Genomic DNA, 17,268 nt, shown 5'->3' with positions numbered 1-17,268 from the left:
TATTTTATCTTATCTTATTTTGCTTTTTATTTTATTATATTTCATTTTATTTCATTTTGACTTCCTTTACTGTGAAATGTCAGGTGCAGGGACATAAACAGACAAATGATAAAAGAGACGTTACATTAAAGTACAGACAGAGCAGAGCGACGAGAAAGCTGCTGAATATTTGAGATTCGGGGCGTTAAAGACGGTGTAAACACGGCTGTGGCGTCGACGGTTTTCTCTGTAACTCACAGTCCAGAATAATCAGAGTTGTATTTCTGAAGCTGATCGTGTCGAACACGGAGCCGCAGAGTGTTTACGTTTCATCGGTTCGGCGGCGCAGCGTCCTGTCAGCGGCCTCGCTCCTCTCACGGACATGAAACCTGACGGTGCTGCTGGTTTTTGGACGGCGACTCGGGTTAGTGATGAATCACACCTGAGCCTCCCGCTCTCTCCAAACAAACATGTCAGTCTGCGTCTCCCCCGACGACCCGGCCGGCGTCCAGAGGCGTCAGCGTTTCTTCGATCCTGTAAACATCACGTTGGTGCGACTCGTCCGCTCTGCACCGGAGGATTTCTTCACAATTAATCACGCTGTCAGCCGAGTCGATCCCGCGACCGCAGCGACGTTTCCTGCAGACTTCTCCATCAGCGGCCTGCTGGGAGTTTTTCCCTCTGATCGGGGATTATTAACGTCATAAACAAGCGGCGCCGCGGCCAATATTTCCCGCTCGTGTCCCAGAACAATATCTGCCGATGAGTGCGGAAATCACTCACTCAACGTCCAAACAGTTTACGCTTCATCTGCAGCGCGTCCCGCAGAGACGCTTTCAGGCTGCACTGATCAATAATTCAACACGTGCAGAGTCAAACTCAGCGTCTCCGCGCAGCTTTTCAGCCGCTTCAGAAAAGAAAAACACTTCACACGTCACACCTTCACGTTCACTTCCAGGAAATCCTAAAAAGAAACAGTCAAACGAACAGTTTGCATCCACTGCAGAAGACACGAGTGAATTTATTAAAGAAATGAAAACATTGTACTCACCGAGTTCAGAGCGACCGAGTTTTAAGGCCCAGTGTACGTGAAAAAAGAAATAAATTAGTGCAAAAATTGTAATTTAACAATAAATTTAATAGATAAAACATTTCCTAGAAATCCTAAAAAGAATAAAGTAAAATGAAGTTTGCATCCACTGTAGAAGAAGATAACAAATTGTACTGGCTGAATTTAAGGCTCCATTGTAACTTAAAATTAATTAATTAAAAAATTCAAAACTTTAAAAAGTCAGACTCTGGTCGTACAAAATGTAATCGGCTGATCTGCATAATAAACACTGTGTCATCACATGTTGTATCTATCAGTATGTATGTATCTTTCTGCGTCTGCACGTTACACTCCGTATCTTTCTGCATCTGCACGTTACGCTCTCCGTATCTTTCCGCGTCTGCACGTTACGCTCTCCGTATCTTTCCGCGTCTGCACGTTACGCTCTCCGTATCTTTCCGCGTCTGCACATTACGCTCTCCGTATCTTTCTGCGTCTGCGGTTGATGTTTTTGGGATTCGAGTACTGTACTTAACTGTCTGATGTGATAAAAACATCGATGCAGTTCAGTGTAAAAGCAGCAGTTTATTTTTGGAGTGAAACAAACAAAAATCGTCACAATTTGTTTGTACAAGCAGAAAAAGTGCAAAAAAGATTTTTTTTAAAAACAGTTCAAGAGACAAAAGAATTCGAGAAAATTAAAAACGGAGAAATATTTTGTTCCGATGTGAACTTTAGGTCACCCTGACTGTTGACAAACACTGTTAGAAAGTAATCAAGTAAAATTATTCAAGTACTGTACTTAAGTACAAATTTGAGGTTCTTGTGGTGTAATTGAGTATTTCCATTTTATTCCGCTTTTCTACTTTACTACATCTTAGAGGAAAATACTGTACTTTTTACTCCACTACATTTATTTCACAGCTTTAGTTATTAGTTTCTTTTCAAATAAAGATTTTTGTTCGTTTTGGCTTCAAATACCCGCTTTGATGGCAAGAAACAGCTGCCACGTGTTTCGGTAAAAATACCTGATTTTGTCGCCATATAGCTGAGTACAGCTGAGTTTCACTACGCCTTGTTACAAATACACAATTTTTAAATGAAACAAAACATCTGCGAAATATCCTGACGTCTGTAAAAATATCTTATTTTGTCGCCAAAAAATGACTACGTTTCTCAATGTATCGTTAAAAATACCGGATTATGTCACAAGATAAAGGTCTGCTAAATGTCTCAACATCTCGTTAAAAATACCTGGTTTTGTTGCCACAATAACGTCTGCTAAGTTTCTCAACTTCTTATTAAAAATACCAAAGGTTGTTACCAGGAAAAGGTCGACTAAACGTCTGACGTCTCGCTGCGATATCTGAGTTTGTCTTAAAAACCGTCTTCGAAATGTGTCTTAATAAAATCTTAATAAAATACCTGGTTTTGTTGGCAGAAAATTGTCAGCTAAATTTATGACGTTTCATGAAAAAATCCTGATTTTGTTGTTGGTAAACTTGCTAAATCGCTCCTCTCATTAAAAATACCCGAATTTGTTTGTGTTCCAACGTATTGTTAAAAATATCCAGAGTTGCTGTTGAGTACTTTTCATACTTGCAGTAAATTTTGCAGATTATACTTGTGTATGTTTACTTGTGTATGGGTTTAAATTGCAGTCTTTTTACTATGTGGTATTTGTACTTTAAAGTACTCTGAAAAAATGTTGGCTTTGTTTGTTTATTACGAATCTTTTAAATGGAACGTCGGGATTTTGCGTCTTCGTTTCCTCGTCATCATTCAGTTTGATTTTCGGTGTTTTGATCACGTTTTTAAAGCAGCTCCGATCGACTCGGGTCGACTCGTTTCTCTCAGTAGAAGTTTGTCTGACGGCTTCATCGATTGGCTGTGAGTGTTTTTTTTTCCCTCTCAGCCAATCAGGACACTTCGCTCTGAGCCGCCGCCCCCGACTCCAGCAGCTCTCTGATGACATCATCACTGTAGGACAAGGTGTGTCGCAGCACCTGCACGGTGTGCTGGCCAATCAGAGGAGGGGGCGTCGGCTCGCCGGGCGTGAAGCTGCTGAAACGCACCGCCGGACCTAAAGCACACACACACACAAACACACACACACACACACACACACACACACACACACACACACAAACATACAGTGAAATAAACAAACACAAAAAAAGACAAACACACAAATACACAAACAAAAAATACATAGACACACAAACACAACAACAAAAACAAAAACAAACAAAGAGACAACAACAACAACAAACAAACACACAGACAAACAAAGTGAACAAAAAACAAATACAGATAAACAAACAAACAGGGAGTGTTAACTTGTAGTGAACAGTGCAGGGGCCCCCGAAATTCAAATAAACTTTATTTACACCTGAGCCCATGGTAAACAACAACAACAAACACTGATGATCAATAAACAAACACACAAACAGGAAGGAGGGAGGGCAGGAATTTAGAAAGAAAGAAAGAAAGAAAGGAAGAAAGAAAGAAAGAAAGAAAGAAAGGAAGAAAGAAAGAAAGAAAGAAAGAAAGAAAGAAAGAAAGAAAGAAAGAAAGAAAGAGAGAAAGAATGAAAGAAAGAAAGAAAGAAAGAAAGAAAGAGAGAAAGAATGAAACAATGAAAGAAAGAAAGAAAGAAAGAAAGAAAGAAAGAAAGGAGAGAATACAAAAGGAAGTCTTTCCTTCACTTTAGATGGAAAAAAGAAAGAAAGAAGGATGGAAGAAAGAAAAATAGGGAGGAAGAAGGAAGAAAGAAGGGTGAGGAGAGGTAGAGAGGTAGGGGGGATAAAGGGCAGAGATGCAGCTGAGGGAACAAACAGTTTATTTTGGGAAACGAACAACAATCATCATTTAAAGTCCGACACTAATGAGCTGAACTCTCACAGTGTGTGTGTGTGTGTGTGTGTGTGTGTGTGTGTGTGAGGCCACACGTGCATGATCACATGACCGTGTGTGTGTGTGTGTGTGTGTGTGTGTGTGTGTGTGTGTGTTGGCCTGCATCACGGCTTCATGCATGACTGTGTTGATGAACAGTGCTTCTATTTTCACCCCATTAGCAACTGTTTTTCCCTTCACTGTGTGTGTGTGTGTGTGTGTGTGTGTGTGTGTGTGTGTGCGCGCACGCACGTGTGTGTGTGTGTGTGTGTGTGTGTGTGTGTCGCTCAGGGTGTCAGGACAAATTATTAAGATTAACATTATGTAATACGTCTTTTCATCTGTCACATTTTTGTCGTTCAGCAGCAACAAAAACCCTCTTTGACTTTGACGGTAAAAAGTTTGTGAACTTTCTCATCGTTGGCTCGTTTGTTCTGTTCGTTCGGAGAAAACAATCTGACGCAGCCGTTTACTTTAATTCTTTGTTTTTTTCACGACCATTAATGATCCTCAGACACCGCAGCGCTGTGACTGTTTTTACCATCATTTTTTAACATTTGTAAAAAATTATAAAATGCTGTTGAATGATAATATACAGTGCAATTCTTAAATAATTCATTAATAAATCATTTGAAATATTATTTAGTCTTTTTAATGACATTCCATCAAGTTGTTTTTTTAAAGTGCAATTAAATATTCAATAAAAATAAAAGAAAACAATAAAAAATAATAAAAAATATTAAAATGCACTTATTTTTGTGATTAATTTTGAATTAAGTTATCCTTTTTATATATTTGTATTTTTTTGGGTTATTATTAAAAAGGACATTCATGATTTTTTTTAACATAACATACCATGAATACTAAATAACTTCTGATAAATTCAGAAATATTTACATGTTATGAATTTTTATTCATCTATTTTATTTATTACAGTTGCAATGACTTAGTATTATATTGACATTTTTATTGACCTTCCATTATAAGTGAACTTTTTTAAAATTGCAATTATTATAACAAATTCATAAAAAATAGAAAATATTTTGGTATTTTGGTTTTCTGCAGGTTCGAGCGAGCGCTGTGACCTCATCACACACTCTGCTGAAGCAGCCAGATTTCACTGTCATACATCGTTATATAACGTCAGCCTGTATTAATGAACACACACTTTTACTGAGTTCACAGCTATGTCTTTTCTTCTAACACACACACACACACACACACACACGCACACACATGCACACACACAGGAATGTCACAAACAGGCCGGCCAATGAATGTTCTTTGCTGCACGTTTTCACGCTCAATTAACCTCTGAAGCACACACACACACACACACACACACACACACACACACACACACACACACTTGTGTGTGGTGTTGTTTACTAAACAGAGATGGAGAGAACAGGAGAGCGAAGAAAAGGATTTTTGTTAAAGTTGAGAACAGACGGACTCACAGACGTTTCGGAGGGCTGAAGCAGCAGCACGTCAGCAGTCTCACTTTACATTCAGAGTAAATCTAGAATATTAAATTTGGTGTTTCCGGCAGTTTAAATGTGGTCTGTTTGTTTTGGCGCGTTGATCCTCGTTTGCAGCAGCTGGCTCTTCACTTTGCTTCAGCTCAAAAACGCTTTTTCTCTCTTATGTTTTGCGTTTGCATTGTTGAAAGTTGCGGACGGTACCAGTGTGACCTGTTTTTACCTTCCCCCAAATCTGTCACTCGTCACTCATCTTGCACATTTCTTTGAAAAAATTTTGCTTGTTTTTGCTTTTGAAATTTTTGGCAATTTTATCTATCTGTGGGTATTTTGACAGAGTTTATATATATATATATATATATACCGGGCCTAATGACGCCACCGATGATCGGCGTGATAATATCCGTCTTTTAGCGCCCATTTAACCCTTAAAATCCTGCGCGCGTTACTCGAGTGTCGAGCGTTAAACGAGACAAACGAGTTCGGACACACGGCGCTCCTCAAAGTCTGTGTTCGTAATCTGACACTGAATCGACTGGATCGACACCAAACGCAACACACACACCACCTGCCTCTGCTCATTATGGATGTCTTCCTGCTGCGCCTCACACACACACACACACACACACACACACACACACACACACACACACACACGGTAGAAGACAGATTACACTGTAAATACACACTGGTGGACAAACAGCTTCCTCTTGGTGGAAACACACTGAGATCCATCAAACCAAGAGTCCCCATGGACGTGTGTGTGTGTGTGTGTGTGTGTGTGTGTGTGTGTGTGCGCGCGTGCTCGCGTGTGTGTGTGTGTGTGTGCTCGCGCGTGCTCGCGAGTGTGTGTGTGTGTGTGTGTGTGTGTGCTCGCGCGCGCGCGCGCGCGCGTGTGTGTGTGTGTGTGTGTGTGTGTGTGTGTGTGTGTGTGTGTGTGTGTGTGCGCTGACCAGGTACAGCGATGTTTCCTGCTGTTGGATGTTTCATCTCCTGTATGAGGCCGTTGTGTTTCACCTGTAAACAAACAAACATAAAGAGTCATTTTGGTGAAATTAACACACACACTCCCTCATCTCCACCAACACACACACTCCCTCATCTCCACCAACACACACACTCCCTCATCTCCACCAACACACACACTCCCTCATCTCCACCAACACACACACTCCCTCATCTCCACCAACACACACACTCCCTCATCTCTATGAACACACACACACACACACACACTGGCGTTTATAGGTCTTTTTTTCCTGAAATTTGCGGGACGTTTCGTACTGAGTTGCTGCCTTTTTTTGGTGTTTTTGAAAGTATTTAAACCGTTGTGCTCACGTGTCCGAGCGCTGCACAGAGAAAGTGACGTCAGTCAGGACATTTGGTATATTATTTTACAAAAACGTATTCTGAGATTTTGCATGACTCGTAAGATCTCACTGTCCACGTCTGAGCATTTTTAAGGCCTCTGAAAGATTCATTTAAGATATTTTAACTTCACCGAGGGCCCGTTTGTGGTTTCCTCTCTCCGTTTCTGCACGACTTCATCGTCCTCGTCAGAGGTCCATCTCTCCGTGAGGACCGGAGCCTCGTCAGAGGACACGCGTCAGACTAACAGTCTTCGAGGTTTTTGTTTTTCGTGCGTCTTACATAATCCTCAGCTGCTCTGTCGCTTTGTCGACGTCAGTGTTGTGTTTTAATCTTTTGTTCAATAGAAGCACAAGTTAAACCGTCCATGTCCTCACCAAGAGGACACTTTGTTGTGTCCTTGGGGCTTGGACAACAAACATGTATTTATTTAATATTTTAATATCGGCCTCTACCAAACAACTGAGATGGTTGTTTATGTTAAAACAGAGAAAAAAACGCTTGTATAATGTTTGTATCACAACATATATCAATTTATTACTATTGAAAAAGCAGTATTACCAATACTTTTATTATTTCCACTCAGACTGAAGACTGAGGACGTCAGACCGAAGACGTCAGACCGAGGACGTCAGACTGAAGACTGAGGACGTCAGACCGAGGACGTCAGACTGAAGACTGAGGACGTCAGACCGAGGACGTCAGACCGAGGACGTCCTGACATCAGACTGAGGACGTCAGACTGAAGACTGAGGACGTCAGACCGAAGACGTCAGACCGAGGACCGAGGATGTCAGACCGAGGACATCAGACCAAAGACGTCAAACTGAGTACGTCCTGACGTCAGACTGAGGACGTCAGACCGAGGACGTCAGACCGAAGACATCAGACTGAAGACGTCAGACTGAGGACGTCAGACTGAAGACTGAGGACGTCAGACTGAAGATGTCAGACCGAAGACGTCAGACCGAGGACGTCAGACTGAAGATGTCAGACCGAGGACGTCAGACTGAAGATGTCAGACCGAGGACGTCAGACTGAGGACGTCAGACCGAGGACGTCAGACTGAAGATGTCAGACCGAGGACGTCAGACGTCAGACTGAGGACGTCAGACCGAGGACGTCAGACTGAAGATGTCAGACCGAGGACGTCAGACGTCAGACTGAGGACGTCAGACCGAGGACGTCAGACTGAAGATGTCAGACCGAGGACGTCAGACGTCAGACTGAGGACGTCAGACCGAGGACGTCAGACGTCAGACTGAGGACGTCAGACTGAGGACGTCACATTTCAAACATTGAGCCCAACAACAAGAAGGCTGTCAAAGCCGAAGGCGTTCTTCCTGTCAGAGCGAGCTGCTCTCAGTCTTTGTCCCAGTCGTCCTGACCTGACAGCAGGTCGCAGAGACCTGGACGTGTCCAAAAGTGGTGACAGATTCAGACAAATCTTTAATCAGGGGAGCTAAAAAAAGGAAGAACAGCGGCAGGAAGCTGCTGACGGAGCGCCGAGCGCTCTGATAGGTTTCACAGAAACACCTGAATCATCCAGGACCACAGCAAAACAGGACATGACGCACCGCGTGTCGGAGAAAAGATGAATTATTTCTGATGGGACATGAAGACGAGGAGCTGGGGTCTGGCGGTTTGGACCGAAAACAGATTTCTCATCAGCTGTCTGGTAATCTTTGGACAGTGAGATGTGCAGAGAGAGGAAATAATCAGGCCGCGAATTCTGAGAAAGGAGAAAGAAGAGGTGAAAAAGGGAAAAAGAGACGAATACTGGAGGGTCTGCCAGCGCTGGACGGACTTTAGAGGGACAGTTTGGATTATTGGGTCTGTATGAGGCTGGTATCTATAGTGTGTGTGTGTGTGTGTGTAGCTGTCAGACGAGCCACACACCTCACAGCTCAGCGTTACAGCTGACGAACACAACAACGACCACCTCAGTCCACAAAAATGTCCCAAAATCTGAAACGTCCTGAGATCCTTCAAATGTCCTAAATAAATAAAAAATAATAATAATAAAAAACTGAACAAATAAAATGTCTTAAAAACGTACTAAAGTCCTAAAAATGTCCTAAAATCTTAGAAACCTCCTAGAGTCCTAAAATCACAGAAATGTTCTCAAATCCGCCAAAATGTCCTAAAACCTTAGAAACATCCCAAAATTCCAAAAAAGGCCCTAAAATCAACAAAAATGTCCTAAAATCCTAAAAATGTCCCAAAATCCAAGAAACAAACTAAATTCAAAACAATGTTTTAACATCATACAAACATCCCAAAATCAGAAAAGTCCAAAAACCTTCGAAACGTCTCAGATGAAGACACGAGACGTGGCTGAAAGTCCAGAATAAACTTTTTTCCATACGTGATCGTTTTTGCTGATACCTTTAGATTTTTCGACTCATCGGTTTCTTTTTATGAAAAGCTCAAAAACTGTCAAATGTGTGCAGCCGTCCGAAGACTTTGTATTTTTGGGTTATTTTATTATTTAGGATTTAAAATGAATAATTATCAGCAGAACCTGCTCTCAGAGAAACGACTCATAAACATCCTGCTCTCCAGACGACCAACGCCTCAGATCTAAGCGACAGTAAGTCTTCGCCCGGCGCCGCCGTCAGGACGAACTTTACACTCTCAGCTCTGCAGCCGCTCCGTCGGCAGAAAACACGAACACCGTGTGTTTTTATTATTGAAATTAACTTTTGATCAACAGAGTGAGCAGTTTAAAGGAACAACTACAGAAACAATGAATACAGTAAAATGAAATATATATCAAGCCTGCCCCCGCAGATATGAAACCAAACTACAAAACACACACACACACACACACACTCACACACACACACACACACACTCACACTCCAGGGGGGAAACTTTAATAAGAGCCAAACGCTGATCGATGGCTTTAATTTTAACATCAAACATGACACACTGTGCAGGAAGTCGACCAGTGCTAAACGAATTATACTCTGTGTGTGTGTGTGTGTGTGTGTGTGTGTGTGTGTGTGTGTGTGAGACACAGCACGTACTTGTACACACACACAGTATCAGTGTGTGTAATGTAATTGCATTCAGAATATAAAACAGTTTTTTGGCCAAATGTGTCATTTTAACTCCCCGGTCCGTTACGAGACGCTCTGCAGCCCAAAAACACTTCCGTGTACCGTTGACGTAGACTGAATCACACGTCTGCAAATCAGTGGATACGTTATTTTTAGGATCACAGCCTTCGAGAAATGACTCGTTTTATAATCAGGACTGAACAGATTCAGTCTGATGACAATTTAAAAGTCGAGAAGAGCTGCAAGATTAAATCATTTCATCTGGGTTCAAGTTATCGGAGCATCAAACGGAAAGTTCGCCGCCCAGCTGGCAGGCGTCGCTCATGCTCTCGATCCGTGAGCCCAGCGATTCGGAAGATCTGAGTAATTCGGACCGCCGAAATCGAGCTCTCTTTGTTTTCTGCACAGATGTTATTGAACATAGAAATATATGTTTTGCTCCACTGTCTGTGGTTTAGTGAACTCGTCTGTTAAAAGTTTCAGAGAACAGGAAAGAGGTTTCACACACACACACACACACACACCACACACACACACACGAGCCAGCTCCTCCCTTTAATATTCCCATGTACAGTGTGCGTGTGTGTGTGTGAGTGTGTGTGTGCGCCTGTATTTGTGCATGCGTGCGTACGAGTATAACTGTATGATTGCACGCATGTGTGCGTGTGTAATCCTATCTGCTTGTTATGCAGGGTATCATTACATCCATATGGCCTCACACACACACACACACACACACACACACACGTCAGACTTCATATTGTATTTCTGTTTTTTTTAACAACCAGTGAAACTGAAATAATATAAAATCGATATTTGAGAATAAAAACAGTGACAAACAAAGATGAAACAGGAAGTGGTTAAAGTTGTCACACTTTAACGAGTGTGTTTTTGTGAAGTTACTGCCGTCCGTGTTTTGCTGAAAGCTCTGATGTCTGATTTACGTCGAGGTCTCAGTTTTATTGAAGGATCAGCTGCTCCTGGTCTCTGCAGCAGCAGGACCCGATAATAACAGGAGCTGCTCAGGAACCGACTGTGTGACTGTTGTTTAGCTGCTCTCAGATGCATTTGACAAATATTTATACCGTTTAAAATCCTACAAACGTCCTCAGATCCGAGAAATGCCCTAAAATCAGAGTCCTAAAAGTCCAAATGTCCTACAGTTCCCGAAACGTCCTAAAATGAATGAATGTTTGGGAAACTCTGGGATGAAAACTGATGTAACTAATTACTGTTTGCAGTAATATACTGAGAAAAAAGTACTACTACTTTTCAAGGAACACTGTGTAATACAGCTGATTAGCCAGAAAACACAATATGGACACAAAATGTCCTAAAATCCTAAAAATGTCATTTAATCAAAGAAGCCTCATAAATCCAGGACTGCCCAAAAATCCCAGTAATGTCCCAAAATACTAGAAACATCCCATAATCCGAGAAGCCTCCTAAAATCTCAGAAATGTCCTAAAATCTGAGATATGTCCACCATCCAATAAATGTCGTAAACTCAGAGAAATGTCCTAAAATCACCTAAAATTTTAGAAACATTATAAAATTCTAAAACGTCCTAAAATCTGAAAAATGTCTCAAAATTCTGGAAACGTCGGTTTCTCTTTTCCCAGCCTCACTTTTCCTCTCTACGCCCTGTCGTGTGTGTGTGTGCCTGAATTATGTTTCAATAACATCAAACGACACACACACACACATGCATGCACACACACACACACACACACACACACACACACACACACACACACACACACACACACACACACACAGTGCTGCGGGTTCACTTCCTGAGCTGCAGTGTGTGTTTGATTCTAATCTAAATGTTATTGATCTGTGGCTGCATGCCTTAAAGCTTCACCTGCCATGCCTGAGCGTCCGTGCGTGTTTGTGTGTGCGTGCGTGCGTGCGTGCGTGCGTGCGTGTGTGTGTGTGTGTGTGTGTGTGTGCTCTGCCAGCAGTGGTTGAAAAGGAAAAGGCTGAACCACAGAGAGTCTGTGGGTCGTTATCAGGCCTGATCAAAAGACACACACACTGATCACACAACAGTGTTTGTGGTTTCCAGCCACGTGCCTCCTCTTCCTCTCCCCTTCCTCTCCTCTTCCTCTCCTCTTCCTCTCCTCTTCCTCTCCCCTTCCCCTCCCCTTCCTCTCCTCTTCCTCTCCTCTTCCTCTCCCCTTCCTCTCCTCTTCCTCTCCCCTTCCTCTCCTCTTCCTCTCCCCTTCCTCTCCTCTTCCTCTCCCCTTCCCCTCCTTTTCCTCTCCTCTCCTCCTTCACTTCCTTCCTCTTCAGCCTCTCCTCTTTCTCTTTTCAATTAAAGTCTTGAACCTTCCCTCTCGTCTTTCTGCTCAGACTGCAGCTACCTCCGCCTCAGTCTCGGAGGTAGCTGCGGAAAACAAACCTAATATCCAAAACATCCTAACACTCAAGAAACCTCCTAAAATCCAAAGAAATGTCCTAAAATCCAATGTTGTCAAATCCTGGAAATAAACTAAAATCCAAAAAACATCCAAAAATCAGAAAAATGTCCTAACATCCGCAAAATGTCCAAAAACAAAAAAAAACATCCTAAAATCCAAAAAAACTTCTACGATCCAAGAAACGTCTGAAAAAATCTGACAAATGTCCTAATACTAAAAGAAAAAAAAAAAAAAAAATCTAAAATGTGAAATGTCCAAAGTCATCCACATGTAAACAACTATTTGGGAAATGCTGCGATGAAAATGGATGGATGGATAATGTAACAGATTACTGTTTGCAGGGAGTAATAAAGTAATATATTACTTTTCGAGCAGAAAGCCCAACACTGCATCCTGCGGGGCACCTGATTAGTTGTTTTTGTAATCAATGGTCACGAAAACGGGCAAACTACCATCATGCATTGCCAGCCTGTTCTAGTTCAAAAGTCATCAAATATCGCCACTTAAGGTAATTTCAGCATAAGATCCAGACGCCAGCAGCCTCCTTTCACGGCTGTATGATACACCATCGAGCGGCTTCAGTTGAGATAAAACGTTTGCGGTGTTATAAAACGGAGTCTGGTGTTCGCTTCCCGTCTGTTTTTTTCTTCACCTCACCATTTGCCGTTTTTGTTTGTTTTTTTTCCCTTTTTTTTTTCTGGAACAATTTGTGCGAAATCCCAAGCATGTGTTTTTGTTGACGTCCCCGAAGCTGGTTGCGGCATCCCGAAATGTCAACAGCAGACGCAGGAAGACACCTAGAGCGTAATACATAGACGCAGAAGTCTCCGGACCGTTCTTGGATTTTTCATGATTTTAGGACATTTCTAACATTTTAGGACATTTCTAGGATTTTAGGACGTGTCTAGGAATTTTGGACATTTCTAGGAATTCAGGCCAGTTCAAGGATTTTAAGACATTTCATGAATTTCAGGACATATTCCGGATTTTACTACATTTCTCAGAATCTCTGACATTTCTATAAATTTAGGACAGTTCTCTCATTTTGGGACATTTGTTTGATTTCAGGACATTTCTTTGATGGTAGAATATTTCTCGGATTTCAGGACATTTTTTGGACTTTGGGGCATATCTTTTTCAGGACATTTCAGGAATTTAAGACATTTTTTGGATTTGAGGACATTTCTTGGATTTTACAACATTTCTCAGAATCTAGGACATTTCTCTCATTTTTGGACATTACATGGATTTCAGGACATTTCCTTGGATGTTAGGAAACTCAGCGGACGCAGGAGGACACTTAGAGCGTGATATATAGACGCAGAAGTCCACGGACAAAGTGGCAACATGTGACGACTTGTTGTCATCACGCTGACAGAAAAATAAAGGCGTATTCACACAAGCAGAGGCATGAAAAAAGTTTTCAATTTCTTTTTCGTGACAAGTTTGGTCAGAGGAAGCTCACGGAGGTTTCTCAGCAATGAGGTCACGACTCGGCACGCAGCCGTTTGATTGGGGCTATAAAACTCTGTTTCTGAGTTACGAGATGAAGAGCAAATCAAACTGCTGTCACCGCTCCATCAGCCGGCTCAGACGATGACTTCTTCACCCTCGTTTCTCCCCGCTCCTCTTTCACGCCTCCTCCCCATCGCTCTTTACTCTTTTTACTGCGGCAGTCTTTGAAGCTAGCTGTGGCAGTCCATTAACTCGACTAACCAGCACCCATGGGAGCCATCCAGGCCCGCTGTTACATCATGTTACTGCAACATCAAGGGGAGGAGGACGGGGAGTGTGCGCGGCGCGGTGGATGTGGAGTCGTGTATCCGTGAAGATCTGAGGTTGCCTGAACCTGCTGCTCTCGGTTTGACCTCGACAATCAAAGCGGCTTCTGAATATCGCAGCGTTTTCATTCCTGTGAAGTGTCGGAGCACTTTTTTCCTCCCGTATGCGCGCTCATATGAGCACTTAATAGGATTTTTAGATGTGTTACATAAAGCGGCAGCCGGGGTGTTAAAGGTCCCAGGTGACTGGCTTTTTTTCCATGGTTTCAGCTTCACGACATGAATAATGCTCTTCATCGTGTTCTGCAAATGAGTGTGTTTTAGTTGGAGAAATATTGATTTCTAACTTTGAAGAGTGAAGCAGCGACGTGTCGCACCGGAGGAGTCACGACTTCCTGTTCAAACACAGAAAGATTCGATAGTCGAGGACGGTGTCCTGTAAAACGGCGTGTGTCTGCAGCTGCACTGCACAGGCTTCACACACATTCTCACCCAGGCATTTCCAGGACTTTTCCAGGACTGTGAGGCAAATCTCAAAGACCGCGCATTCTGTGAAACAACCATCAGTCGTCTTTATGGGTTCTTTTTCATTACCGTGGGATATCTTTCCAAAATATATATTATTTATATTAGCCGCCGGCTATCAGCCCGTAAACATCAACGGGCAGACCGAGCGATAAAAAGTGAGGACGTCCGACATGAAGGCGACTTCAGACAGATTCACGCTCACAGAACTGTGGATACATGTTTTCTAGACTTCCTGCAGAAGTAAAACCAGACAGGTGTGAATGTGGGCGTCACCAAACTTGACAGACAAAACCAACAGCAGCGAAGTCAAAGATTCTTCACACAGTTCACTACAAAAACATCCAAAACTGATTTAACTGAAACGTCATGAGTGAGCCATTATGATCTGCCCGAAACACCAAGAACTACTTAAGATGCTCAACTGGCTTTGCTCAGGGGCCACTTTAACAAAATGGTACGAGGTCGGGGGCCAATCACAGCAGCCACATACACGTTTCCAGCATTTTAGGACATTTTCAGGATTTTAGGACGTTTCTCTGATTTTGGGACATTTCTAGGATTTTAGGCCGCTCCCAGGATTTTAGGATGTTTCCAGGATTTTAGGATGTTTCCAGGATTTGAGGAAATTTCTAAGATTTCAGGACATTTCTAAGATTTCAGGACATTTTTTGGATTTTAAGACATTTCTACTATTTAAGGACATTTCTTGGATTTCAGGTCATTTCTCGGATTTTAGGACTTTTCTCAGATTTCAGGACATTTCTCAGATTTTAGGACATTTCTCAGATTTCAAGACATTTCTCAGATTTTATGACATTTCTCTGATTTTAGGACATTAGGACATTGCCACCGTATGTATACTAAGATGAAGAAAATGGTTGCGGGCCACCCGGCACATATCGGGGTCCAGATTTTGCCGGCGGGCTGTTATTTGAGTCTTGCTGTAGTCTGTGGGACTTCATGTGTGGCAAAGAAACAAATACTGATGTACATCTTACAGTACATTTACGTACTTCTCCCTCAGCGTCGTTCAGCACCGGTACATGTGAGATGTGACGGACGTCGTCGTTTTCAGCTCAGCGTCTCTCAGACGTCTCCTGGAGCACCGCTTGTCCCGCGTGCTTTAGATGCTCTTTAACAAGCCTCAAAGGTTTCTTCTTCTGCAGCTCGTTATCTCGCTGCTGCCCAATCACTGAGTGTAAACACACACTGAGTCAGAGGGATCCTCTAAACCCAGATAAAAGGTTTCTGAATCTGTACAAAAAAAACATCCACATGAAGGTTTTCCACACCTCCGTCACACGTGTGTTTCCAGGCTCGTGTTGCATCCGAATCACCTCCATCCTCCCTCGCTTTAGCATTCAAGAGGATCTCCTGTTTGTAATTTGGCCTTTTTGTTTCTCATCTGTTTCACCACAAGCTCATTTTAAACCGGACCCACCTGTGGATTTGCATGGCGGACAGCGAGCGGAGTCTGAGTTTACATCTGCTGCGCTGAGGACACGCTGAGCGGAGACACGGATACGGTTTCTGTGAGCGGCTGTGGACTCAGGCTACGACCACATTTCCCTCCGAATGTAATTTGTCGGTGGAATTTCACAAACACGTTGGCAGCTGTGGCAGGACGGGGAGATTCATCTGAGCGCAGAGGATCTAAACCGCTTCAGAGGAAGAACGAGGGTTCGGCTTCCTGCCTCACGGCCGACCCGGTTCCCCCGGGTCGGGTCGTCCGATCTGAATCTTTATGCAGATGATACGCCGCTTTATAATGTTGTCACACTGTGATGCAACAGAGCAAACTTATTTCTTTTGTCTTTTAAATGCAAACTCGCAATTGGCCGCAACATTATCATGTCGCGGCTGATTGCTATGAGACATCGCTGCGTCTCCTTCTCAGTCAGCGGCACAAAAAGCGTTTTTATTTTCACTGACGTCACTGCATTTTCTGCTGGATTGCCGTCAAAACCAGGGATGGGGAATTTTCCTAACCATAAATCTAACCGCACAGTAACCACAGTTTGGCTCAAACATAAAGTTTTAATGCATCTGCTGCATAATAAATATAAAATGCAAACATTTCTCTCTGCGTGAAGCATCTTTTTACCATTATACCAGAATTGGGCCGCAACTAATGATTATTTTCGCTGTTGATTATTTTCTCAATGATTTGATTAGTTGTTTGGTTTATAAAATATCTGAAAATGGTGAAAAATGTCCATCAGTGTTCCCCAAAGCACAAGACTAAATCCTAAAAAAACTTGAATTTAAAAGTTGACAACTAACTGATGAATCGTTGCAGCTTTACTCCGGAGCGACGGGCTCAGTGAGCGAGAGAAAAGTCTGTTTTCAACGCTCTGAGCTGCACTAATTAAATCTCAGTCGTCCCCATTTCATTCTGAGATTGATTTCTCAAATCCTGGACAAAGATAACTCCCTGACTGCAGAGATGGCACCAAAGGCAGGACTGAAACTTACAAAAAACATGCCTTCCTAGCATGTTTTCTTAAAAAAAGGAAAAAAACATCACCAAATGTGACAGCCAGAAACTGCACAAACAGAAATTATTGTTGGACTTTCAAATTTCCTACAGTTCCTTGAACACATCATGCGCCATTATACAGATTTGTAAAACAAAATTCTGGGATTTCCCGAATCTTTTGGAGCAGATTTAGTTTTCCAAACCTTTTCTTAACC

The 17,268-nt window shown here is 42.5% G+C and overlaps 1 protein-coding gene across 2 annotated transcripts in view; it reads right to left on the bottom strand.

The window, feature by feature from the left end:
- Positions 1–1,595: 1,595 nt before the first annotated feature.
- The window catches only part of sugct (succinyl-CoA:glutarate-CoA transferase), a 52,711-nt gene continuing 37,038 nt past the window's right edge, over positions 1,596–17,268 (bottom strand). For both annotated transcript variants that reach the window (XM_088071723.1, XM_088071724.1), the window contains exons 13-14: positions 6,360–6,423; positions 1,596–3,113 (exon numbers count right to left, since the gene is read on the bottom strand). In XM_088071723.1, the coding sequence (XP_087927849.1) occupies positions 2,950–3,113; positions 6,360–6,423 (228 nt within the window). In that variant the 3' untranslated portion in view covers positions 1,596–2,949. The remainder of the gene's footprint in view (positions 3,114–6,359; positions 6,424–17,268) is intronic.

The sequence above is a fragment of the Plectropomus leopardus genome, chromosome 21 (genome assembly GCF_026936395.1).
Source record: "Plectropomus leopardus strain MGB_pleo_1.0 chromosome 21, ASM2693639v1, whole genome shotgun sequence".
Lineage (NCBI taxonomy): Eukaryota > Metazoa > Chordata > Actinopteri > Perciformes > Serranidae > Plectropomus > Plectropomus leopardus.
Note: the sequence above shows the minus strand (reverse complement) of the source record. Positions and strands in the feature narration are given on the sequence as shown.